The sequence below is a fragment of a genome, unplaced genomic scaffold (assembly GCF_019419815.1).
Source record: "Pyrus x bretschneideri cultivar Hongxiangsu unplaced genomic scaffold, Pyrus_bretschneideri_v1 Contig13, whole genome shotgun sequence".
Classification (NCBI taxonomy): domain Eukaryota; kingdom Viridiplantae; phylum Streptophyta; class Magnoliopsida; order Rosales; family Rosaceae; genus Pyrus; species Pyrus x bretschneideri.
In genome coordinates this window covers 6,619,469-6,644,256 of record NW_025999424.1, presented here as the reverse complement: position 1 = coordinate 6,644,256, position 24,788 = coordinate 6,619,469, and the positions used below count along the sequence as shown (strand labels likewise).

The 24,788-nt window shown below is 38.1% G+C and overlaps 4 protein-coding genes across 7 annotated transcripts; 1 reads left to right on the top strand and 3 right to left on the bottom strand.

Moving 5' to 3' along the window:
• Nucleotides 1-1,805: 1,805 nt before the first annotated feature.
• On the top strand, nucleotides 1,806-6,737 carry LOC103944548 (dihydrolipoyllysine-residue succinyltransferase component of 2-oxoglutarate dehydrogenase complex 1, mitochondrial). Of its 3 annotated transcripts, none has more exons than XM_048579153.1 (15): nucleotides 1,806-1,979; nucleotides 2,310-2,427; nucleotides 2,585-2,662; nucleotides 2,824-2,887; nucleotides 3,006-3,030; nucleotides 3,891-3,961; nucleotides 4,056-4,130; nucleotides 4,345-4,400; nucleotides 4,515-4,559; nucleotides 4,689-4,970; nucleotides 5,064-5,158; nucleotides 5,501-5,591; nucleotides 5,734-5,844; nucleotides 6,012-6,206; nucleotides 6,304-6,737. In XM_048579153.1, exons 2-15 carry the CDS (start codon nucleotides 2,392-2,394, stop codon nucleotides 6,493-6,495), a joined length of 1,416 nt encoding a protein of 471 aa, XP_048435110.1. In that variant the 5' UTR covers nucleotides 1,806-1,979; nucleotides 2,310-2,391; the 3' UTR covers nucleotides 6,496-6,737. The 3 variants fall into 3 exon arrangements, with proteins under 3 accessions (XP_048435110.1, XP_048435109.1, XP_048435111.1); XM_048579152.1 differs by having other exon boundaries at nucleotides 1,807-1,979; nucleotides 2,366-2,427; XM_048579154.1 differs by having other exon boundaries at nucleotides 1,810-1,979; nucleotides 2,366-2,427; nucleotides 2,827-2,887.
• A 1,003-nt stretch (nucleotides 6,738-7,740) lies between these two features.
• Nucleotides 7,741-14,008, bottom strand: LOC125474906 (DNA repair protein RAD16). Of its 2 annotated transcripts, XM_048579151.1 has the most exons (17): nucleotides 13,704-14,008; nucleotides 13,326-13,427; nucleotides 12,003-13,066; nucleotides 11,696-11,818; nucleotides 11,534-11,607; nucleotides 11,225-11,288; nucleotides 10,990-11,136; nucleotides 10,824-10,909; nucleotides 10,484-10,553; nucleotides 10,108-10,227; nucleotides 9,358-9,585; nucleotides 9,081-9,185; nucleotides 8,849-9,001; nucleotides 8,649-8,737; nucleotides 8,443-8,523; nucleotides 8,267-8,343; nucleotides 7,741-8,233 (listed from the first exon to the last, which is right to left on the bottom strand). In XM_048579151.1, the coding sequence occupies exons 1-16, from the start codon at nucleotides 13,747-13,749 to the stop codon at nucleotides 8,271-8,273; spliced, it is 2,625 nt and encodes an 874-aa protein (XP_048435108.1). In that variant the 5' UTR covers nucleotides 13,750-14,008; the 3' UTR covers nucleotides 7,741-8,233; nucleotides 8,267-8,270. The 2 variants fall into 2 exon arrangements, with proteins under 2 accessions (XP_048435108.1, XP_048435107.1); XM_048579150.1 differs by having other exon boundaries at nucleotides 7,741-8,343; nucleotides 13,704-14,007.
• A 1,503-nt stretch (nucleotides 14,009-15,511) lies between these two features.
• Nucleotides 15,512-16,432, bottom strand: LOC125474749 (glycine-rich cell wall structural protein 1-like). Its single transcript, XM_048578726.1, has one exon. The coding sequence runs from the start codon at nucleotides 16,430-16,432 to the stop codon at nucleotides 15,512-15,514; it is 921 nt and encodes a 306-aa protein (XP_048434683.1).
• Nucleotides 16,433-17,912: 1,480 nt separating this feature from the next.
• LOC103944547 (L-ascorbate oxidase homolog) lies at nucleotides 17,913-21,072 on the bottom strand. The gene is made up of 8 exons (XM_009355018.3): nucleotides 20,868-21,072; nucleotides 20,664-20,773; nucleotides 19,831-20,101; nucleotides 19,555-19,657; nucleotides 19,118-19,463; nucleotides 18,675-19,040; nucleotides 18,491-18,569; nucleotides 17,913-18,404 (listed from the first exon to the last, which is right to left on the bottom strand). The coding sequence occupies exons 1-8, from the start codon at nucleotides 21,003-21,005 to the stop codon at nucleotides 18,192-18,194; spliced, it is 1,626 nt and encodes a 541-aa protein (XP_009353293.2). The 5' UTR covers nucleotides 21,006-21,072; the 3' UTR covers nucleotides 17,913-18,191.
• Nucleotides 21,073-24,788: the final 3,716 nt, after the last annotated feature.

The following is a 24,788-nucleotide window of genomic DNA, read 5'->3' as shown; positions in this document are numbered from 1 at the left end:
TAAACTAAACTAAATTCAATAACTAGGTCAAATTTTTGACCTAGGCCCCTTATTTTAATCCAAGCTAAGGAAAATAGGCAAAAAAATAAAATTAATAAAAAAAGGAAAAATAGAAGGATGGATATGCACGTAAGATGGTTGGCGTGAAAGCAACCGCAAAAAGCCTAGAAGCTCATACAATTCTCCTTCTTCTGGCATTTTAAAAGCACATTCAAACGAATACGTATAAATTTAAAAGTTGAATTTATATTAGAAATATATAAACTGAACTAAATTCAATAACTAGGTCAATTTTTTGACCTCAATCCCTTATTTTAATCCAAGCTAAGGAAAATAGGGGGAAAAAAAACAAGGAAAAATAGAAGGATAGATATGCACGTAAGATGGTCGGCGTGAAAGCAACCGCAAAAAGCCTAGAAGCTCATACAATTTCCCTCCTTCAGTCATTATAAAAGCACATTCAAATGAGCACGTATAAATTTAAAAATTGAATTTATGTTAGAAATATATGAACCGAACTAAATTCAATAACTAGGTCAAATTTTTGACCTGGATCCCTTATTTTAATCCAAGCTAAGGAAAATAGGTAAAAAAAATAAAATTAAAAAAAGGAAAAATAGAAGGATGGATACGCATGTAAGATGGTCGGCGTGAAAACAACCACAAAAAGCCTAGAAGCTCATACAATTCTCTTCCTTCAATCATTTTAACAGCACATTCAAACGAGCACGTATAAATTTAAAGATTGAATTTATGTTAGATGTATATAAACTGAACTAAATTCAATAACTAGGTCAAATTTTTGACTTGGATCCCTTATTTTAATCCAAGCTAAGTAAAATAGACAAAAAAATAAAATTGAAAAAAAAGGAAAAATAGAAGGATGGATACACACGTAAGATGGTCGGCGTGAAAGCAACTACATAAAGCCTAGAATCTCATACAATTATCCTCCTTAAGTCATTTTAAAAGCACATTCAAACAAACATGTATAAATTTAAAAATTGAATTTATGTTAGAAATGTATGAAGGTGCTTCTCACCTTCTTGTGTGAGTGATCCCGATCGTGCTTCCCTTGGCTACCGCCGGTCTTAGCTGCGATTGGGATCGGTGGGTAGCATTTTGTTTTTGTTTTTTTCTTTTTTCTCTCCTTCCATCTGCTACTGGTTCTTCCAATTTTCCCATTTGGCTTTCCCAATTCTTCAACCCCCGTGGGTATCCTTTTTCATGGCCCTTCCTTGCTTGGTGTTTCAGCCATGTTTTCTGTTGAGTTCGTGTGTAGAGTTTCAGTGTTGTATCTGGCTCGAGTGTCTCCCGCACCACCACATTCTCCTTATTTTCTGCCGTTTTTGGCGGTATTGCTCGGGAATTTCCCAAAGCTTCTTTTCGATGGTTGACTTCTCTCTCGCCGATTGTCTCTTGTTGATGGTTGTGTGCCGGTGGCGCTTGTGGAGGGGATGCTCTACAGTGGGTGGAGGATCGAGTGGTTGGCAGATTCTCGAATCAGCGGTGGCGACCACCGTGGATGCTTTGTTTGAACTTCACTGTTATTGGGCTCTTTTTCTGTGTTTTCTTTGTTTTTAGGCCCATTCTTTGTTTGTTTATAGAAATAAATTAGGCCTTTGTTTCGTTTGTAAGTATGTGTTTGTTTTAATAAAAGTTCCTCGTTGATGATCCTTTTGGATCCCACTTCCCAAAAAAAAAAAAAAAAACTAAATTCAATAACTAGGTCAAATTTTTGACCTGGATCCCTTATTTTAATCCAAGCTAAAGAAAAAAAAAAAAAAAAAAAAAAAAATAATGGAAAAATAGAAGGATGGATACGCACGTAAGATGGTCGGCGTGAAAGCAGCCGCAAAAAGCCTAGAAGCTCATACAATTCTCCTCCGCTTGGAGTTTCCACCTTTCCTCCCTCTCACTTCTTCCTTTCGTTTCTGTATTTCCAGCATTTGGATCGCTACTCCGCTCTCAGCTTCCAGGTAAACTCTTCCCCTCCTCAATTTTTGCATCTATCGAAAACCAAAACATGTGTAATTCGACTTTGTATTTTTCTGAATTTCTTTTTCTTCGAATAATTTGATCAATATTGTCAAAATTCTTCCCATGATTTTGGATTTTAGGTATAGGCGATGATTTTCATCTCACTTTGTTTAATCTTTAAATTTTCAATTTATTTTTTTATATAATCTGTTGTATCTAATTTGGACTGCATCGATAAAACCAAATTTCATATCTTACTGCTGTTCTTTTGATGTTCAGAAGAGCTCAGAGCTTAATCCAGGCTTCTTATTTTATTTTCTCGAATGCAGTTTGGATTTTTGGTTACTACTGGTGCTGATTTGGTTGGAAATTTCGAATCTTTCAGGTCTGGTTCTGAAGAATTGAAGAGCAATGATTTGGGGGACTATTCGCCGTAAAGTAGCTTCGGTATTCGATCAAACTTTTGTTGTTTTTGGCATCAATTGATATATTTTGTGCCCCAATGTGCATGTTTTAGGTTTGGGATTCTTTGTTCTATATTTCATGTGATAATTAAACAATGTGTTATAGTTTGGTGGTTGCTTATGTATGTTTCAATGGACAGTCTGAGGTGCTGGGACAAGCGTGGAAGGTTAGGCATGGAGTATCCGCCCCAAGCTGTTACCGAGCTGTACCAAAAGAGGTGCTAAAATTTGAGCTTTTGTTTCACTTTCTCTTTTTTATTTGCTTACTGAAAGGGTCTTTGATGAGGTATTTAGTTGTGCAGCAATGGCAACTATCTTATCGTACTTTAGTATTCAGTTGTAGTTTTTTGGAATATCATCTAATAGCTTTGGCTCACAGCAGGCTTTGTTTATTGGGAAAGGATATGAGTGCGTTCAGAGAGCAACCTACCACATTGTTTTAGGTAAATTTAAGATAATATAACCTGAACCCTCTTTTTTATGTCTACTTCTACCAGTGTGTTTCTTTTCCTTTTGTCTCTGTGGTGGTGTTATTGACCTTTTCAAATTCCAACTATGCAGGCAATCATGCTCCATCGCTAAGCAGGTTAAGCTCTGATCTTTTATTTCTGTGATAAATTTAGTTCTCTACACTTCTACTTCACAATGTATCTACAGGAATATGCGATCATAGATATGGTTTTCATAAGCTCTTGTGAGCCTGCCTGAAATTAATTATTTATAAGTACCACCTGGTCAATAGATTTTTCAAAATTTGATTCTCTTTCAAACCAATTCTCTTATTAATATAAAACGCTCTCATCACAATTATGTCACCAAGATTCTCCTTCCCTGTATGGTTCAGCTTGTGGTTTGTTCAACCTTTTTCTTTCCACCCATGCTGCCTGGTTATTTGCTCATGACTCATGGAATCATAGATGAAAGTGCTCTGAATAATGGTTGAACTTATACTTTTACTATTATTTTGGTTTTCAATTCCCATCTTTTTGGTGGGTGGGTTGGGGAAAGTGGAAGACAAGGGCATTGGCCACCTTTAAGGAATTAGAACTTACTGAATATGTTAAATTTTAATTTCAAGTGCGATAGGTGAACATTTAATACACTTGAAGATGAATCTCACTTGGAAGATCTGTAAATGGATTGATCATATGTTTTTCGATATACTTCCTCATCAGTTCTATAACAAGAGAGAAAGTGGTTCTGTCGTTTTTGTGTTGAATTTTTAGGTGCATTTTTAATTATTAACTCATCATATACTTCAAAAGGCTTGCCTTTTTCCACTAGCAATGAGATCGTTTGGTGTTATAGTTGACATCCTTAATCTTGGATTAGAATCAGAATGCTTTGCCCAAGCCTAAACCAAATGACTGAAGAGCAAAAAACTTCATTTGATATTAGAAATGGATTCTTTTTCTCTTATGGTGTTTTATTTGTTCTTGGTTGCAGGGAAGCTGCTTCCCTATGTCAAACAGATTCTTTTATCCGATTGAGCAATAGATCATTTTCTTCAGACAGTGGTATTTAATGAATATATTAGTCTTGACATATTTACATGCTTTGTATATATTATATATGCAAGTAATTAAACTTTTTAACTGTTGACTTATGCAGGAGATGTGGTAGAAGCTGTTGTTCCTTTCATGGGTGAATCTATTACTGATGGCACTTTGGCAACATTCTTAAAGAGTATGTTACTGAACATGCCTTGTGATACTTTAATCCATAAGTTATTTATTTCTTATTTGTCTGTGTGTTTAATTCACCTAATATGGGTTCTTTTGAGACTCATGCTGCTGATGATAGCTCATGTACCTTAGTGTGTGTGTGTGTGTGTGTGTGTGTGTGTGTGTGTAGTGTAGTGTATAATTCTTTGAGGGTCATGCTTTCGCTACATGTTCAGAACCCGGTGACAGAGTTGCAGTTGACGAGCCTATTGCCCAAATTGAAACAGATAAGGTAATTTTTTAAACAAACTTTTCCTGTTTGTTAATTTTGCCATTCTTAAGTGCTGAGATGCGTTTTCACTAAATCTTTGTATTGACATATATATAAATTTTTGTTTACAACTAGGTGACAATTGATGTAGTTAGTCCTGAAGCTGGTGTCATTAAAGAGGTAATATTCAAGCAACATCACAATATAAATTCCTTCTACGATCATCACTAATCACGACCTAGAATTACACGTTCTGGTTGTAGTATACTGATCTTTTTATTTTTACCTTGAACATGTGATTGTTAGTAGTTTGTGGCTAAGGAAGGCGAGACTGTGGAACCAGGTGTAAAGATTGCAATCATTTCTAAATCTGGTGAAGGTATAGAACAAGTTACGCCATCAGAGCAGGCTGATGCTAAGCCAGAACCTACTAAAACGAAGGAAAGTGCAGAAAAGCAAGTCCCCAAAGCAGAACCTGCCCCTGTCAAGGATGCACAACCCAAAACTAAGGCACCTTCTCCACCACCACCGCCACCACCTAAACAGGCGGCGTCAGAACTCCGCCTTCCTCCCAAGGATAGGGAAAGACGAGTAAGTTCAGGATTCTTTTTTTATCTAAGAAAAACGATTTCTTATTAAATGAGAAAGGAATTTAATAGGTAGAAATTGTTTTCTCATGTGTAGGTTCCTATGACAAGACTAAGGAAGCGGGTGGCAATACGCTTGAAAGATTCTCAGAATACATTTGCTCTCTTAACCACATTTAATGAGATTGATATGTAAGCTCATACCTTGTTTCAAAATATGGTTTCACCATGTCTCTTTGCAAAATATCCTTTATCTTTCCTTTCAAATCTTCTTTGCGACAGACTTTCAGGTTTAACCATAAATGTTGAGTATTGTAGTTTTTTAGTTTAAGTTTTACGTATGAATGACAACACTTGTCTAGGTGTTCAGATGAGTGCGGAGGATGAGAGTCATCTACCACAATGGCTCTCTCTTGTTCTGTCCTTACTTTGAAAGTGGACAAATTTGCCACCCCAACTCTTCAATTCTTTTATGACAATGTTATTTAGTGGCTCTCTTTGTTTCCGTCTAAAGATTGGTATTATATAATGCAGGACTAACTTGATGAAGCTCCGTTCAGACTACAAGGACACCTTTGTTGAAAAGCATGGTGTGAAATTGGGATTTATGTCCGGCTTTGTGAAAGTATGTGTTTTTGCATAAATACCGTCATTTATCTCCAAATGAAAATTGGAAGTGCAAAGTACTATTAAATTATTGTAAAATGTTAGTACTATACTTTTTGTGCATGTGGGCCCTTCTTAAGTTATACGTGAATTTGTTTCAGGCTGCTGTTAGCGCACTTGAGCAGTTGCCAATTGTCAATGCTGTCATTGATGGTGACGATATCATATACAGAGATTACATTGATATCAGCATAGCTGTTGGGACACCAAAGGTATGCTTGTATTATGTTGATTCTTAACAACTGACTTACATTCCGTTGAACTCCAACTTACTGACATGAGCATTGTTTCTGAGTTATTTTCTGGTTATTCATTGTTTGGCACGATGAATTCCATTATCACATGCGAACTAACCACAATCGAAATACTTTTATTCAAGGGCCTTGTCGTTCCAGTTGTCCGCAATGCTGGTGGTATGAACTTTGCTCAGATAGAGAAGGAAATCAATACCCTGGCTAAGAAAGCAGCTGATGGTTCTATATCAATTGATGAAATGGCTGGAGGGACGTTCACAATATCAAATGGGGGCGTATATGGAAGCCTTCTAAGCACACCAATCATCAATCCTCCACAGGTATTGCTTTGTACTCATTTTTCTTTTTTGGAAACTCACCTTCGTAGCAAGACTCTCGCAGCCAAGTTTATTTGTCGATTTGTTTTTCCATTTACAGTCAGCAATTTTGGGTATGCACTCAATAGTGAACCGTCCCATGGTCGTTGGGGGGAACGTTGTACCAAGGCCAATGATGTACATTGCATTGACATACGATCATCGCCTCATTGATGGAAGAGAGGCTGTTTTCTTCTTGCGCCGCATTAAAGATGTCGTGGAAGACCCTCGCAGGCTTCTCCTTGATTTGTAAAGGAGTCGGCGCCCCTGAACCGTGATTTTGATCCATATGTAGAACGCAATATCTCTGCATTCTGAAGCCGATATGGTTGGCAAGTGTGTTTTGTCCAATGCTTTTGCTTTATAAAAGAGTTGGAATACTCTGCAGGACAGGTTGATCGCATCGAAAGAATCAGAAGTATATTTTTCGTTTCAGCCCAGTAACTTCGGCTTTTCGTTCACCGGGGATTTTAATAAAAAGCGCAGTTAACTCGACGGTGTATTAGTGACGATTGTTTGCCTTTTATTATTATTATTTTTCCGGTAAAAAGCCTTTTATTATTTCTTTCAAGAAATATAATCCAGTTTCATATCTTCTATAGCTCTTTTTTAACTTCCAGCCTACAAACCAAGTTGTATTTTGACCAACCACATTTACTTATTTGATGTTAAAAGGAAAAATACAGCCGAAAAGAAAACTAGGGATGGCAACTGTTTGGATTGGAGATGAGAATGTTTTATATATTTTCGTAACCATGAAAAAAACCATATTTATAACCGGAAATTAATTATAGAAATTATCCATAACAATGCTCACCGCATTGCGGATTTCCCATCGGTTAACGGTTTTATCCACTTTCGTTAATACAAGAAATATATTCATTCAGTTGACGCATTATAATTTAGTAGATATTAATTTAGTCATTTAATATTTGAAGTATAAAATGATTCAATGCGGATCTAGTGGAGTACAAAATTAAAGCATTGAATTTGAAATATTGTGATGTTGGCTGATCTTTGACATCTTCCATAAGCATCATTGAATTATCTTTGATTTTGATTCAAAACTTTTGAACTTTTCCACAAAAATGCAACCCACACAATGTAATTTGTGTTCTCAAGAAAATACGTTCGGTGAATAATAAATAAATATATATATTGTACTATTACAATATGTAAATTATGTTACATATTCTATACATTATTTGGTCGGATTCAAGAACGGAAATGAATCACGGACTCCTATAACCATATCCGAAACCATATCCAAATTATTCAAATAATATTCACGATTTTTCCTCACATCCAAAATATTACCAAATTTTCATACCCAAATCTGTTGCATTCAAACAGCTATCCACGGTTATTAGATTTAATGGTTAGGATCGTCATCCCTAGAGAAAACCTAGAGGAATTTTTTTCTGGAGAAATGGATTTTTTTTTTTTTTTTTTTTTTTTTTGATAAAGGATAAATTACATAATCAACGAAGCGCAAATATAACATAAGCCCAAATATACATTAAGCACAAAGCGCAAAGCCAACCTTTGAGCCCAGCCCACAGAAAAAACTCTAAGCTAGAGCTACTGAAGCTGAAGCTGCAGCTGCAGTCGCCAGAAATCCACTCAACACTAACCGTTGCCACCCTGATGAGATCACACCAGGAAGAACCCCAAAATTGAGGATGAAAAAGGCCACATCTTCCCCCAAGGACCAACAAATCGACCCCCACCACAAAACCAAGGAAGCACGGGAAGAGAGATTCCACAAGCGACATCACAGACAAGGACGAACACTGGGAACTTAGAGAGAATTTGGCAAGACAAATTTTTCATAAAATGTTACTATTGCACGGAGAAAGTTGGAACTTAGCCACAATGATTTTACTATTGCATTGCCCAAAAATGGATCCTAACCCATGTGTAATAACTGAAACTCCAAAATCATTTCGACCAAAAGTTTCCAATTCTGTTGCAGTAAATTGCAAGATAAACTCTTGAAATTCCCTGCTTCATCTTCGGATAATGGACTTAGGTGACAAAGAGGAATCTCAAGTCGGCTTCTGTTAATTTTGCAAGAGCGTCTGAAGCACCACCGATGGTCCTATATTATACAAGGCAAAGAAGACGGTGTTAGATAGCTATCCTATGAATGACCAATTAATTTATAAAGAAAAGAACAGAGCTAACAAATCGAACTTACCCCTCGAACACTAATTCCTTTTTCTCCTGTAGCTTTAGAATCCGGTCCTCAATAGTGTTCTCAATCACAAATCTCATAATTCTGCAATGGAAAAGAAAATATCAGATATCTTAGAGAAGGGGGACAGTCCTGCCTTTTGAATAACATGGATTTTTCGGTTTGTAAAGTTTGGAACGCTTCGTAAAAAATGGGAGAAAAATGCGGACCTGATCGGTTTGTACTGCCCTATCCGGTGGATTCTATCTTGTGCTTGCCTCTCAACTGCTGGGTTCCACCATGGGTCCATCAAGAATACCTAGTCCAAATTGCAACGTCTCCAAATCACTTGATCCACTTGTGTATGACTCAAGTTCCAATAATTTAGACACGAAAACATAGTTTAAATCTGACATAAGACATTACTCACATGCGATGCAACTGTCAGATTAAGAGCAACACCTCCAGCTTTCAAGCTCATTAAGAAAATCCGGCAATCTGGATCCTCGGTAAATCTCTTTATAGCATTATCCCTTGCAGACATAGTCATGCTTCCCACCAACTGAACACAATTGACACCGGACTGCAACAGTTTCTTTAAATTAGTATCGGTAATCTATTGATGCACAAATAGGAAACTGTTGTATATTATTCATTTTTACCTTTTGCAAGGTGTAGTTAATGATATCCAAGAACGATGTGAACTGGCTGAAAACAATTCCTTTTGCAGAGCCATCCTTTTCAACCATGGATCTGATTTCTTCCCTCTAGAGCCATAGAGGAAGTTAGAAAAGCATATGAGGAAGTTAAGAAAGATAACATGCACGCTACGACATGTGTACGTGTTCTAAGTATATCTGCATCAATGAAGAGTTTCCTATTTCGATGGCCTTATCAACAACATATCAATGATTGACGAATAAGAAAATGGTGACGTACCAAAGCCTCAATTTTTGTGCTAGTCTGAAAATTTTCAAGCTTAATTCTGTTCAAAATGCTTGAAGATCTAAACCCCTTAATGGTAGTCTTAGTCTGAATAGCAGCACCTGGTGCTGTAGTGAAATCAACAGTAACTGGTTTAGAGCATGTCGGGCATGAGACTTGTCCCAAAGAAGCAGCAAAATCAAGCAAGCAAGCCTTACAAAACGCATGCTCACAAGCAGTAACCTGGAAATAGTTAGGAGCAAATCAATAACAGAACAGAAGCATTTAAAATGCATGCAAGGTACTCACTATTCAAATGAAAGGCAGTCATTATTCAAACTTTAACTGCTCACTAGCAACAAATAACGAAATAACAATAAAGCACAAACAAGCATGTTTCCTTTTCGATCAAAAGTACATTTTGTTATTGTCCCGCTTAATCAAGCCATTCAACTCTTCAAAGCTGACACAACACAGGGTTTTAGTTATTAACTAGCAATTGAGGTAATATAATTATCATTGCAAAAATTAACTCAGAAAGCTTTCTACAGAAATCCAGAACATAAAGTTAACAGCAAAAACACATTATGACAGATCTACAAGCGAACAAATACTGAACCAGCCTTCCATGACAAACTTATATTGGTAAACATGATTGACATATCACATAATCGTGAAAATATAAAATGCACAAACGAAGTAAGAAAGGGTGATTTTTAGCATGGCAAAGCCATTCATTTTGTCTGAAAGAAAAGATCAACTAACCACTAGATCTTCTGCTGCTTCGTGACAAATTCCACAGATTTTCTCATTGACATTAATGTTGCTTCCATTTCTCAGTGCAGCAGATGCAGAACACACCACAAGGTAAGGATGATTAACAGCCTGTAGTGAGTAAAAGAAAAAATAAGTGCACAGTACTAATGGACCAAACAGAACTTTGCTGATGAAAAAAAAAATAAGCAACAGAAAGGGAAAAAAGTTAAGAAGAAAAAATTACAAATTTGAAGATCAAAACTGTGACAGATCAGATTTAGCCTTTCATCTTATGTATGCTTATAAAACAAAGTATTGACAAATGGCTATAGAACAGCTTATCTCGTAACTGAAAAAACATAGCACATTCAATAAGTATACTGACCTGTCGCAAGCGAGTGAGAAGGTCAAATATGTGAGCATAATTGTTCATTACAGTTCCCTCTTCGACAAATCTGTAACAAAGAAAGCATATTATTCACCAAACCAAATGCTCAGTATATTCAACAGCAATAATGGCAATTAGCATGCCAACAGAGGCAAAGCGTTGTCCACATAAGTTGTATGGGGCAACAAGACAAGTTAAAAATAAAAAGTGTTCAGGATCACAAATTAGTCACCGTAGTAAAATTTGCAAGTAGCATTTCACATTCATGTCCAAAATGAGTACCGAAACAGCAATAGTGGCCAAATGAAGAAGGAAAAGAAAGAAAAAGGTGACATACGCGTTAAATTGTGACTGAGTATCATTATATATTGACTCATAAAAATCTTGTTCATTGATATCCAAGGTGTCCCGCCTCAATGAAACCTATAGGTAGCAGAATAAGAAAGGAACATAAGAAATCTAGACATCAGAACTGCACACAGCCATAAAGAAACAATACTTACAATTCTAGGAGGAAGTGCAAGATCAGCAGCCCTGCCCTTTTTAGTTCGTCGCAGGACTATGTTCTTTAGAATTTTGTGTTTTAGCAAATACATGGCCCTTTTGCCTTGGATATGATTTCCATATATCTGTATCGGTGTCGCCACATACTTGCAAGGAACACGGATTACAAACATGTAAGCACATCTGTTTCTGTAAGGAAATCAACAAAAAAAATATACCAAACTTGAAACTCACTTTATTCCACCAACAAAAATGTCGAACTGAATTATGAGGGCAATTCGAGCATTGTGCTGCGGAACTGCAGGTCACATTTACATTAGAAAAATGATTAAACACTTGAGAAAAAAAAAAGTAGAAATACGAGAGCAAGGGCCAGAAAACATTTAATTAGTTACAAGCAGGCAGCAGAAACTATTGACAGAAGCCTGTCATATATGCCTAACAAGGAAAAATGTATCCAACATAAGTAATACGAGATATGTTGATAATATGTATTGTATCATATAGGCATGCAACTTATAAATAATATGTATTACACCATACCTATGATCAAGAGTCCTGCAATCACAATCCTTGCATAAGTAATACGAGTAGGGGACTAACTGCAAGAAGCGGATCTGTGCAAATGCAATTCCAATTATATAAGCTAGATGGCCATAAAAAAACGAGTTTAAAAAATATGTTCTAAAATATAGTAGACTTTACCAAAGAATAAAGTTCTCCAACACGGTTCTGAAGTGGTGTGCCACTTAGAGCCCATTTGTATGAAGACTCTAAAGCAAGAACTGCTTTCGCAGTATTACAACGCCTTGATTTTATGTAATGGGCCTAGTTTTAAACAAGAAGTTAGAGACATTTATTCCAAAATAACATATATGAAACAAGTAAAGAAAAGTTGAGTCCTGAAAAATAAATGGTTGTCTGGGAATAAATCCAAGAAAACACAATCAAACAACAACATGTACATCAGTTCCCCCCAATACCCAACTACAACTATATTAAGCCAACGCACCTCATCCAAAATGATACGGTTCCACTTCACAGAATGCAAAACTGACTTATCTAGGCTCAAGCGCTGTCCAATATCTTCTGAATCCATATCATCTTCCTCATTCAGTGCTGATCTCTTCCTGGAAGCTCCATTCTTTCCTTTAGACTCAACTGTCTTCTGCGACACTGGTTGTGGATGCTTTCTCCTTTGTTGCTTAGACTGCTTCTCAGTTCTAAAAGCGTTAGGCCCACAAAAATATTTTAAGTGAGTTGACATTTTCTTCTCGTAATACAACCTTCCACAATATTGACACTTTTGTTTGGGAGGCATCACATTCTTCCTGTAGTCAGCCTCAACAATAGAGTATGTAGTAATGACAAAATCATACCCTGAGAAAATTTGGGAACTCTTCTCTCTATTAGCCCCATGATAAACCAAAACCTTTGTACTTCCTTTTGAAGTAAACCGCTCTATTTCAGTCACCCATTGACTCACAGCAACTACAGGGCAAACTACAAGGGTGGTTTTGATTCTAGGAAAGCTTGTGGAAGAACCAGTGTCATAAAATGTCGAATTAAATTCCCGTTTAGCGAGAACAAGAGTAATGGCTTGAATAGTCTTCCCCATTCCCATCTCATCTGCTAGGATTCCTCCTCTAGTTTCAGTCTCTTCCTGTTTCATGGCCCATGACAACCATTCCTTCTGGTACCTTAGCAAAGGCATAATCATATCAGATGGTGCCTCAGCAGCATCGCATATCACATTCTTCTGAGTATCCAGATCAAAATCTTCAGTTACGTTGTCATCAAGCCATTTATCATGCTCCTCTTCCCAGGTATTCCACTGCCAACGCCGCTTTTGCGCCCCAGATTTACGATTCTTTTTCTTTTTTTTGTCGTGCAACCCAAGATCGTCAATTTCACCTGATGTGAACCTGGCTGCTGGCACCATCGAGCTTGGTCCTCCTGCTTCTGTCTTGTTCTCCACCACCACCTTCGACTTTTTTATCGCAGGCTCCTTCATTTTACCATTAGGTTTATCATTCAAGTCAAAAACAACTTCCACACTGTTTTGGTACTCTTCACCTACATGCATCAAAACACCAGATTTATGTCAATAAAGCATGCAAACTCACCAATATAACGAAATTCAACCTTCCGCTAAACTGACATTGTTTGTTTAAATCGAAAACATTCCCCAATCAAGAAAGGTGCGCTAATCCATACAACCAGTCACAGAAATCAGAACTAAAAATCTCGACATGAATTGCGAATTTTTAACCAAATTCTAAACTCTTAGCTTCTTATTCGTATCTGGTTAAGAAAGATTTAATTTTTGTTTTACCTTCTTCACTCTCAAACTCAGAAGCGGAAGGCGTAGACGGTACATAAGTATCCTCATCAGACGGTGAATAAGCATCTTCCTTTTCCTCGTGTTGCTCATTTCCTGCGCATCCAACAAATATCCATAATTTTATTCAAGTCAAAAGCGTTCTCCTTGTTAAATTCCAACATCAAAATAATACATAACACACAAAAATAAAAAAATCCAAACAAAATTCGCATCCCTCCCGATCCAATTTAAGACTCAAAACACTTCAATTCGAACTTTCTCGGTAACCAAACAGGCCACATCCTAATTGTAAATTGCAATTTCGAACTTCAATCAGAAATACACACACACATACATATACACAGTTGAATTTGAGTGGGAAGATTTTACCATCGGAAGAAGGGCCGGCGGTGCGCTTGCGAGAACGAAGCTCCATTGACGGAGAAAGCGAGTTAGGGTTCTGCGATCGCGAGTTTCGAGGTATTTGCACTGAGTGAGGACGAGGCGGAGTCGAAGACAAAAGGGCACTATCTGGAAGCGAGCGGCGGGAAAGTGCGTCCCTTTACATAGACAGGGACTGGCGAGTGAAACAGCGGGAATCCACGTCGACGTCGCGCCTCTGGGGCTTCCCAAGTGTGCGCCACGCCTCTGGCAGCAACAGTCCGCGTGCTGATTACTCTCCGTCGATCTATGGGGCCCGTGGGACTTTTGATGGAGTGTACGGTGGATGTGGCATCGGGGAAGCGGTTTTTACTGAGGCACGAGAGACACCTTCGTCTCTTGGAATTATTTGAATTTTTAATTACCATCTTATCCCTTTTCATTTTATCCAGTCGTACCCTTACCCTGGAAGTTTTGTGTAAAATAAACAATTTCTTTTTGGTAAAAAAAAAAAAAAATGTTTTTACATTTATTTTGATCTATCGTACCCTGCAAGCCTGGACAAATATTGGAAGATATAAACAAGTAAATATTGGATGAAATGTTTATGTGAATCTTTTCAATGTAGGCAAAGTAGATTGGTGACGAAATAACCAACTAATCTCCTTGCTAGACAAGAAGAACATAACTTATTGGCTATTGTTACATTTTGTCCGATTGGGGACTTCCGATAAAATATTGTTTTTATTTACAAATGAAATTGAAAGATATGTGAATTAAGATTCTAAATCTAAGTCATATGAAGGGAAATCTAAATGAATTGGGCACAAGTTAATCTGATAAGTGTCGAAGTCAATTGCACATCATTACATGTTTTAAAGGTGCATGAAATTCCTATCTTAATTACTTGAACTATAAATTTTTCTTTCATTATATTGTCACTTAAGTTATAGCGCCAACTATTCTTTGGTCTATTGGTGTTAAGCGATCATTAATCCCATGTGCTGAATTTCTCCACTTATAGGTTACGTGTGGAGAAATTAAGTTTCAAATTAAGAAAAACTAATAGAAATGGTTTGAAAATTTTGAGTTTTAACGATAAATACAAAATAAAAAGTAAAGTGAATAGTACTGGAAGCTTTTCGTTAAAGTTCCCTTGAAATTAATTGTGTTCAAGTGATGATAGTTTGTATGTTGAATTAGAATAAAAGAAATGTTAAGGAGACTCTTTCAAAATAAAATTTTTCATTGATTTCATGTTATTTTATATTTAACGTTAATTCATGTGTCGATAATATAAATTATTGTGTCAAAAACACAAAGAGCAAAGAGTTATACTTTTGAGAGTCTCTTTAGCAATTCTCTTAAAATAATTTGAATCGTCACTTGGTATTACGGTTTAGTGGTATTCATCTTCACTTGTAAGTGAGATAACTTATGTCTAATTCTCGTTAAAGACGAATTTAAACCACATTATTGTTAGCCCATTGTGAGATTAAGCTCACCCTTTTTTTCTTAGTGCAGATAATATCGTTTGTTAAAAAAAAAAATTTATTTGAACCAAACTATGTTAATATGAATATTTGATGGCTAATGATGTTTACTGTGTGATAAGAAGACAAATTAAATCAACTTAAGCGGAAATTGTGGATTGATTACATTCCAATTCAAGCGATTAAACTCAATGTGCCTAAATATTTATTGTAACAAAAGACTGCTACTCCCATTTGAAGCTGTTTTGCTGAATTACAAATGGATAACTGATAGTAGCTGGTGTCATGTAGCTTTTACCGCACTCAGCCATGCAGAATCTATGTTTAATTTCGACCACCTCCACCAGACCCACTTCTAGATCCTTGGCCGCTACCGGCACCAACTCCCACACCAATGCCAATCCCAATTCCAATTCCAATTCCTCCACCATGACCACCACCAGCACCTCCTCCACCTCCTAGGCCGCCACCAGCTCCGCCTCCTACACCCCCGCCTGCACCAAAACCACCTCCATGGCCTGAACCTCCACCAAGACCGCCACCACCACCTCCTCCTCCTCCTCCTCCACCACCTCCTCCACTGCCAACACCTCCACCAGCTCCACCTCCGACACCACCTCCTGCACCAAAACCGCCTCCATGGCCTGATCCTCCACCAACACCGCCGCCACCACCTCCTCCTCCTCCTCCTCCAACACCTCCACCAGCTCCACCTCCAACACCACCTCCTGCACCAAAACCGCCTCCATGGCCTGATCCTCCACCAACACCGCCGCCACCACCTCCACCTTCACCAAAACCGCCTCCGCTGCCTCCTCCAAGACCACCACCTCCTCCAACACCTCCACCTACACCGCCACCAGCTCCAAAACCCCCACCATGACCCGACCCACCTCCATGATCACCTCCTCCACCACCACCGACGCCTCCACCACCTCCAGCACCACCCCCAACTCCACCGCCTATACCACCACCAGCCCCTGCTCCTCCACCATGACCTCCACCCCCACCAAAGCCTCCTCCTCCTCCAGCTCCGCCTCCAAAGCCACCGCCCCTAGGTCCCCTACCATGATTTCCTCGATCAAACCGACCACCACATCTCCGACCCCATTGACAATCATCATCATCACCGCGAAATCTAGTTTTGTCAACTTTCCCATCGCCTAGAGTGGTGATTGCACTCAATTGGAGGACAATGTACAGAACAACAAGACTCAAAGAAAGCCATTTTCGACAGACAACCATGGCTTCTCTCTTTTCTTCTGAAAAATGCTTAATTAAATCTCAGATAGCTAGCTGAGCTTGCGATCTTCTTCCTTCAAAAGCCGATCCTTTTATAGGCATGAACTCCTTAGCCAAAAATACAGTACGTACGCTACGCTAAACAACCTTTAATGGCTGCATGTTCATGCCACGCGTTGTCACAGTTGGGAAATTTGGCCAACCATTAAATGCCAAATGGAGGAGGAAGTCAAAACTCAAGGGCTGACTTGGATATATAGATCAGTTCAGTTTGCATTGGCTATTTGACTTATATGAACATTCACTTATGCTTCTTCTCGCATTGTTACGTATGAAAGTTAAATAATAGTGCGTAATTGATATGAGACAGTACATATATAAATCAGTTCAGTTTGCATTGACCATTTAACTTTTATGTACATCCACTTCTACTTCTTTCTGCATTGGTACCTATAAAAGTTAAATAATAGTACGGTTATATTTCTCCTCTATATTGAAATTTGAAAGGTAAATGATGTTTAGTTCATCTTGCATTGGATATATTGACATGCATTTTTTCACACATTTGTCCTCTATATTCCATGACTATCCCATGAATGTATGAATGAGGGAGGATTAATTCACTTATCCAAGAGCTGTAATTCATTTGTTTGACTCTCACACATTTGATTTAACTCTAATTCGATTTGATGAACACGTATGCTTTAAAGAAAGTTTGACATACAATAAGTAGGCCAAACACTTGCCAACCAATTTTACGTGAGCTCTGCAATTTTGCATCTGCAGGGCCATGCAAATTGAAGCGGGTCAACTCTACCGACGCTCTACCATTAATATTACTCTTTGCCAAATTAAATCACCCACCTTCCACTTTGCAATTTGCAAAAACAAGTGGGAAAATTGCTGTGGCTGTAAATGTTCATGCAGGATTGTCAAGTTTTCGGGAACAAGTTGGGCTGGAGCGTGCGTGGCATTGCGAGTATATCCATTCGTAGCCAATTGGTTTTGAGTTGAATTCCGTTGCTAATTGGTTTTGTGTCGAATGGTTAACTAGCTACTGAGTGACTTGATATTCGGCATCTATTTAAAAGAAAACTAATGAAAATTGCTTAAAACTTTAAGCTTTAACGAAAATAACAAAATAAAAGATAAAATGAATAGTACTATAATTGACTTTTAGTGTAAAAAGATGATTTTTCGTTAAAATGAACAGTACCGAAAACTTTTCGTTAAAGTTCCCTATAATTAAATTTCCATCAAGAACTGGTGTGATCAAGCCTCTGCTAACAGATTGGACGTTATTTTATTTATTTATTTGGTGCAAGTGAAGCGATACTGGAGGGAGGAGGAGTCGAATAAATGATCCCAGATGCACAAGTTAATGATATTAATCAACTAAGCTATGAGCTACAAGTAAGAGGTTAGAAGTTATGATTTCTAGTGTTCGTCACATTAGCGATTAGTTTCTATCATCCAGTTGAAATTAACGATCGAAAATAATTTTCTTTCCTGATTAAAATATGTTAACCAAAGAATACAAGATGGATAACAATCTATCTTTAAGAAAAGATCCAGAAAGTTCGATTTGGATCACACAGAGAAGCCACAAACTAACAAAGGGTGACGAATGGCTCGAGTTAAGCCCGCGCCCCCCCCCCCCCCCCGCCGCTACATCTTTGATTTGCAGACAATATCCTCTCCTAGTTCACATCTACGACCCTAACAATGCTCACAGTTTCACGTTCCGAAAATGCAGCTTTGCTTAAAGAGGCCGAGTTCTACGCCCCAATGCGCGACCACATAGAAGAGCATTCTTTGGGATCGGATATTCATCCCTCCATGAATTCGCAGGCGAGTAGACGCGGAAATAGAATTGCTGGCCTAAGTACTGCCGAGCCCAGTTCTCAGATCTTATGTTCCACATTCCCACGTTGTCCAACGGCACGTAGAGTGCAGTCCATGAGCTGGGATACACCTGTTCGTAGAAAGAAACAGACACATTAAGATCGGTCATGAGGGCATAACTGTTAGTCGCGTACAGGATTTTACAAAACTGGATACCTGAACGGTGGAGCGAGATATAGTATCTCTCAAATTGTAGCGCAATCTGCTTGCAGGTGTCCACTGTCCACCGTCCATCCTGCCCATATCGGAATCACCACAGATTAAGATATGTTCTTATGGAATTTCTCGCATTGTATAAAATTCGAAAAAAGCTCGAACTTCTGAGGTTAGAGAAACCTACCCTACAACAAAGAAATTATGGCCATCAATGTGCCATGACTGCACAGTATCCTCTGGATTCTCGAACACGAGTTCAGCAAAGCCTCGGAAATCAGCATTCATGACAGAAGTCTGAAGATAAGCGCCGCCTCCAGTGGGGTTGTCTTGGATGCTTCCAAGGGAGAAAACCCCTGAGATCTTGAAGTAGTCAGCAAGTTTAAGTGGCGTGTCTGGTTGAATGTACGATACACTGTTCACAGCATATCTCTGTTTGCCATCAATAATTGGAGCAGAGCTCATGAGCCTGATCGTGCGGGTGGTGTTGATCAATCCGTAATGATAAGAGCCTTGTGGGTTCGGTCTTGGACCACTCGCTGTCAAATTCCGTCTGGTATTATACACAAAAAGGCATGAGTTATAGAAACATTCAACAATTCTTTTATGCTGCTTGTATTCATTAGTTACCTGAGAGATCGCGCTTGTTCAAGAGACCAGTCAACCTGAGTTGTTGGGCCACCGGGGGGAGGACCAGAAACACTTCCTGCAGAGTTGCTGTAGTGGAGAATGGAGGTTGAACTGAGCACTTGTGACGTGAAACGCGACGAGACAACAATGTAGTAATCTTGCGGCGGTTGATCAGCTGTAACCAATACAGAATAGGACTGACCCAAATGAATATCAAGAGAACTGTAAGTGTTTTGAAGAGAATGGGTGCCTTCCACCTCAACCAACATCATCTTGTGCCCCTGTATTCTGAAATTGATGGAAGTTGTAAGCCCCACATTCGATATCCGCAACCTGTATGTCTTGCCTGCCAGGCAAATATAACATCAAAATGCCGCGAGTACAAAAAAAAGAAGACAGAACTGGTGATCAAAATGCTGATTGCATTCATTAGTTACCTTGATCAACTGTAAATGTAAACCCATTGGATCCACGGCCATTGATGAGGAGTCCGTCGGGGAAGGGAAGATTATTCCCACCATCTAAGATTGCTTTCAAATCCTGTAAGGATTCAAAACAATCCCATCAACGAACAACACATATCACATTCCTCATTTTGTACTATGTATTCAATTACAATTATGAATCATGAGTAACGCAATAACAACCACATTTTTATACCACATTATGTAGTAAGCGAACAACCGCGCATAAAAATTGTTACAGATACTTACAGTGTGATTTTTACTGAACCAGTCTCCAGCGAGTATGGTGAAATCTCCAGCAGGAGGAGGGAAAGGTACGGGAATACGCGGGCGGCTGTCAATTTTGATACCACCGAAACCTCCTGCAGCCTTGTGGAAGCCAAGGGAAGGGAAGTAGAAGTAACTGCCAATCTGATCCTTGACTTGAAGAACATATGTGAAGTTCTGTCCCGGTGGGATGGGGCAATTCGTGCCAAACACCCCATCCTGCCAGGAGTTCCTTCTCTGCTGTACTCCATTCCTAAACAAGAGTTGCAGGACTTGTTGGTTAGTCGAACTAGGAATTTTGCTAATGAAAACTACAGGAAAGAAGACAAATTCCATCGAAAACCCTAGAGACCGTTACATCAAAAGCTCGATTGGGAAGTAGTATATCTTTTAAGAAAAAAAATTCGCAAAAACATCATATTGCTGAATTGAACAGCTGGATGTGCGCTGAAGAATCCGAGTTTAGCGGATGGATCTGAGAGATTGATGTAAAGCATAATGACCAATCATTTTCCATGTTATTCACTTTTTGCCATATGAACCAAGTGACGAAAACGTGCCAATTCAAAAAGGTGAAAATTTTTAATTCCATTTCTTTTAAAAATACGATATTCTAAACTGCTTTAATATAGAGTAGGGAGATTCAAATTTAGTTCCAAAAGAGCAGCACTACCTACCCTGACCGACCAACTAGCCTAACTCACGTCTCTTTTCTAAGCGTTTCAGTTATGAAAAATGAAGGCATAGATAGTTGGTATTTAACGATAAACATTATAGTAATGAGAAAATAAATAAACAGGAGAACAATGACTAACCAAGAGATGAGAAAAGGTTCATCCAAGCTATTGAAAACGTTGATGATGAGGTTATCATTGGTGACCGAATCGATCTGCGGCCCTGGAAATTGCCCATTTATCAATATCCCCTGCGTTTCCACTCAAACCCCATTTTATTAGCAACAAAATTTCCCACAACAAAGGAGGGAGAGAGAGAGAGAGAGATGGTAATGATAAAGTTACCTGCTGTTTAACTCCAAGGGGGTAAATATCACCATAGGTGACATTCCAGTTGTAGAACCTGTACGGATCTTCCCCATTTGTGCAGGTCACAGTAAGCAGGGCAACCAATATCACACAAGCACTTTTGTACCCTCCCATCTCTCTCTCTCTAACCAACCCAATATTCTTATATGGATGTTTGACAGAAATCAATGGGGAAATGGGAATATAAAACCCTCCCAGAAGATAAAGATTCAATCTTTAGAATCTTTATCTTTCACTCTGTAAAGCTCCCTACACCTCCTCTGCTTTTATTCTCCCTGTTTTTGCTTTTTCTTTGAGCACTTTTGAGACGGTTCTACAGAAGTGCTTTTGTCTGCTAGATGAGACCTCGTGGATATTTTTATTAAGCCAATAGGGAGTGAGCGTCTATGAGCTGTACTAGTTGCAGTCCAGTCTCTATACGTACAGCAAATAAATAGGTTCTGCAGCAGTCACTGATCACTGCACAGTCCACACCGCGTATCTAGGATTGCGTGACGAAGTTCAAAATTTTAGGACATTTTACTTTATATATTTGGTAAAATAAAAAGAGCTTGATTAGGGTATTGGGATTATCATACAGTTGCAGAAGAAAGTCATTTTGCTCGGCTGATTGCTTTCTGTTTAAGCGTGATTGGTGAAAGAGGAACTCAAATTTGGGAAGGGTGGACTAAATTTCTTTATTTGATGTCATTAAACTTAAATTCTCGGTTACAAAGGCATTTTGAGATATTTCTCGTGTTAAAATTTATGTTTATCATGTCAATCGGTTTGATTTTTTCATTTCAACAAAAGTAATTTGTGATTGTCGTATAACAACCAATTTCCCTAAAATTTATCTTGTTTAAAGAAATATTGTATATAATAATATTTCAAATCAATCACATATTATTTTTAATATAGTTGATTTCTATCTAATATAACATTTTTACATATATCATTGTGTGAGTAACTTCAAATATCGAGAGTATTGTATGTGTACGTAAGTTGTTATTGTCTGAACGAGTAACATGCCTTGTTTAAGTTGAAAAATGAGATCTTGACTAAAATATTCATGGGGCCTTATCGGTGATAGGCAAGACAATAATATAAAATTATGTGGGTGATCCTTTACTCCATCCGACTAAACACATTGAATTAATAGCTAAATAAGGATATTAGATTTAATTATGCATTTTTAATTGGGCAACAAATCTTACTGACTACCGAGGACTTTGATTCCAGACGGTAATAATTTAGTATAACACATGCACCTCAAGTCTTTCAAGATTTTTTATTTATTTTTTTATCTTCTCAAAGAAACCCACCGACACAGCCTATATTTTTATATTCCATTTCATAAAATCTGAAGTTTTGGGGAATAGCATTTTATCCGAATTATCTTAGTGAGGATCCGACGATCATTTCATTATATGTGTTTATCTGTTATTTTGCGGTCAAAAATTATTTTAAATGTTTTATTTAAAATTAATATAAATAATATCTAATGAAAATTGATCGTATAATATAAAATAAATAGACACGATGAAGTAATTCTTGAAATCCTCACAAAGAAATCCGGAAAGGATCCTCGTCAAGATGAGAGAGTCTTAGGGCCTGTTTGGGATTGAGGTGATTAAAAAAAAAACTACTATGAAAAAAAGCTATGAAAATTTTTGGTGTTTGGTAAACTTTGAAAAACAGCTTTGTTTCAAAGTTGAGGGTGAAAAAAAGCCCTAAACCAGGAGATGACAAGAAGCTTCAATTTGCAGCTTCCAAAAGCAGCTTATTTTCACCCACACACGGGTGAACAGTGTACAAGTTTAATGAAATATGAATAACCCAAGCGTCGTCGTCGTCCTCTGCGACTGCGCGCCCCGGCGTCATGGCTCCGCGGGGCTCGGCCGCCGCGACGGCTGGAATGCGTCGCCGTCGTGTCGGAGGCTCCACCGGTTCCGGAAGCATCGGCGGAGGAGGAGGCGGATCAGGTGCCGAAAACAACATGCTGAGGTTCTACACGGACGACGCTCCTGGCTTGAAGATCACCCCGACTGTTGTCCTCGTCATGAGCCTCTGCTTCATAGGCTTCGTCACGGCTCTTCATGTGTTTGGCAAGCTATACCTCCACCGATCTGGTGGGGGAGCTTGAGTTCTGAGTCCTGGTTCGGATCGGGTTCGGATTCGGAGCTTAATCGGTAATTCAATGACACGAATGCTTTGTTTTCGCTTTGCTCTGTAAATTTTCGCAGAGTTGATGTTGTTAGGGTTTCAATTTTGTTTAAAGTTTGGATCTGTTGACTCTTGGATTGTGTTTGGATCAAAATCGAGTAATATTTATCCCTTCGTTATTTTGCTCTCTAATGTGGAAGTGTTACATAATTACATTGAATGATTGAGAATTTGAGGATCCAATAGTTTTGAATTTGTAGAAATTTAAAAGATTAAAAGGAAAACAGAATTGTGCAAACTTGGGAGATTCATGATGAGAGAAAACAAGTAGACTTTTGCTAATAAGAACTGGTTGGAAAAAAGGGGATCCAAAGAAAAAGGGAATAGAGATTTTAGAGAAAGATGTTTAATCATTTGCATACAAGCCCTCTTTTGCTGAAATGTTCCTTGTTTTGTGCTTTGTTCTTGACGGAGTTGATAATATCATATAAATCGTTGCATCTCCCTTTTGTTTGCATCTCTTTTGTGCATAAATCATGCATTCTTTGCTGGTTGCTGGTTCATTAAATGAAAATTATCCTGAAAGATAGTCAGTAAAGCATGAAAACATTTTATAGTATATAAATATTTTTCTTCTAAAAATAAAATATATTTAGTAATTCACTTTTATTTGTTAAGAAAATTAAATTAATAGCACATCTAGTAATATACCCTTTTTGGTCATTTCACACAGTCACAGCTGTTTTACAAAAAAGTTTACCAAACACTATGATACTTGTAGACATCGAAATTTCGGTGAAACAAATGTTCACCAATGCATTAAAGTTTTGACGTGTCAAGGCATACATGGCATACGCCACGTGTTGTACAAATTGTACACATGGCGTGTGACTCAACAAAATAGGAAGAAATACCCTTGAAGGATTAAACAAGTTTTTCTTCTCATTTTTGGGCAATGACAAGGCAAGCACATTTCAATCCATTGAGGATCAAAACAAGTTTTTCTTCTCATGTTGGGCAATGACAAGGCAAGCACACTTCAATCCATTACGGATCAAAGCAAGTTTTTCTCATTTGGGCAATGACAAAGCATACACATTTCAAGTTTAAAATGGTGTTAAGTGGGAAATTAGGCCATAAGTTACACCACTTCAAGTTTAAAATGGTGTTAAGTGGGAAATTAGGCCATAAGTTACACCACTTCAAGTTTAAAATGGTATTAAGTGGGAAATTAGGCCATAAGTTACACCACTTCAATTTCAATATTGCATTAAGTGGGAAAATTAGGCAATGGTGCTTGGAAAGGAAAAAAATATTTTTGTGGTGGTGATTCATTCTCAAAGCCTATAAATAGGTTTCTCCATCAAGGTATCAAGCATCAAGGAATTCACAAATACATTTCTCTACTCCAAAATTAGAAGAGGAATTCCCCAAATCCTTGAAGCTTTGAAACTCCAAAGCTTCCAACCATCCAAATTCCCAAGAATTCCGAAGGATCAAGAAAGCTCTCTTCGTTCTTCGTTAAATCCTCTTTCAAGATCAAGCCCCGACGGCCCTTGAAGAAAGTGTTCATCCGTTCATCCTAAGCTCAAGCCCCAACGGCCCTTTGGATCAACAACCTCAACAAATCCACACATCCAATCGTTCTTCAAGATTAAGCCCAAAAGCCCTTGAAGATCCGCTCATCCATCAACCTTCAAGATCAAGCCCAAAAGCCCTTGAAGAAATCCACACAACCATTATTCAAGATCA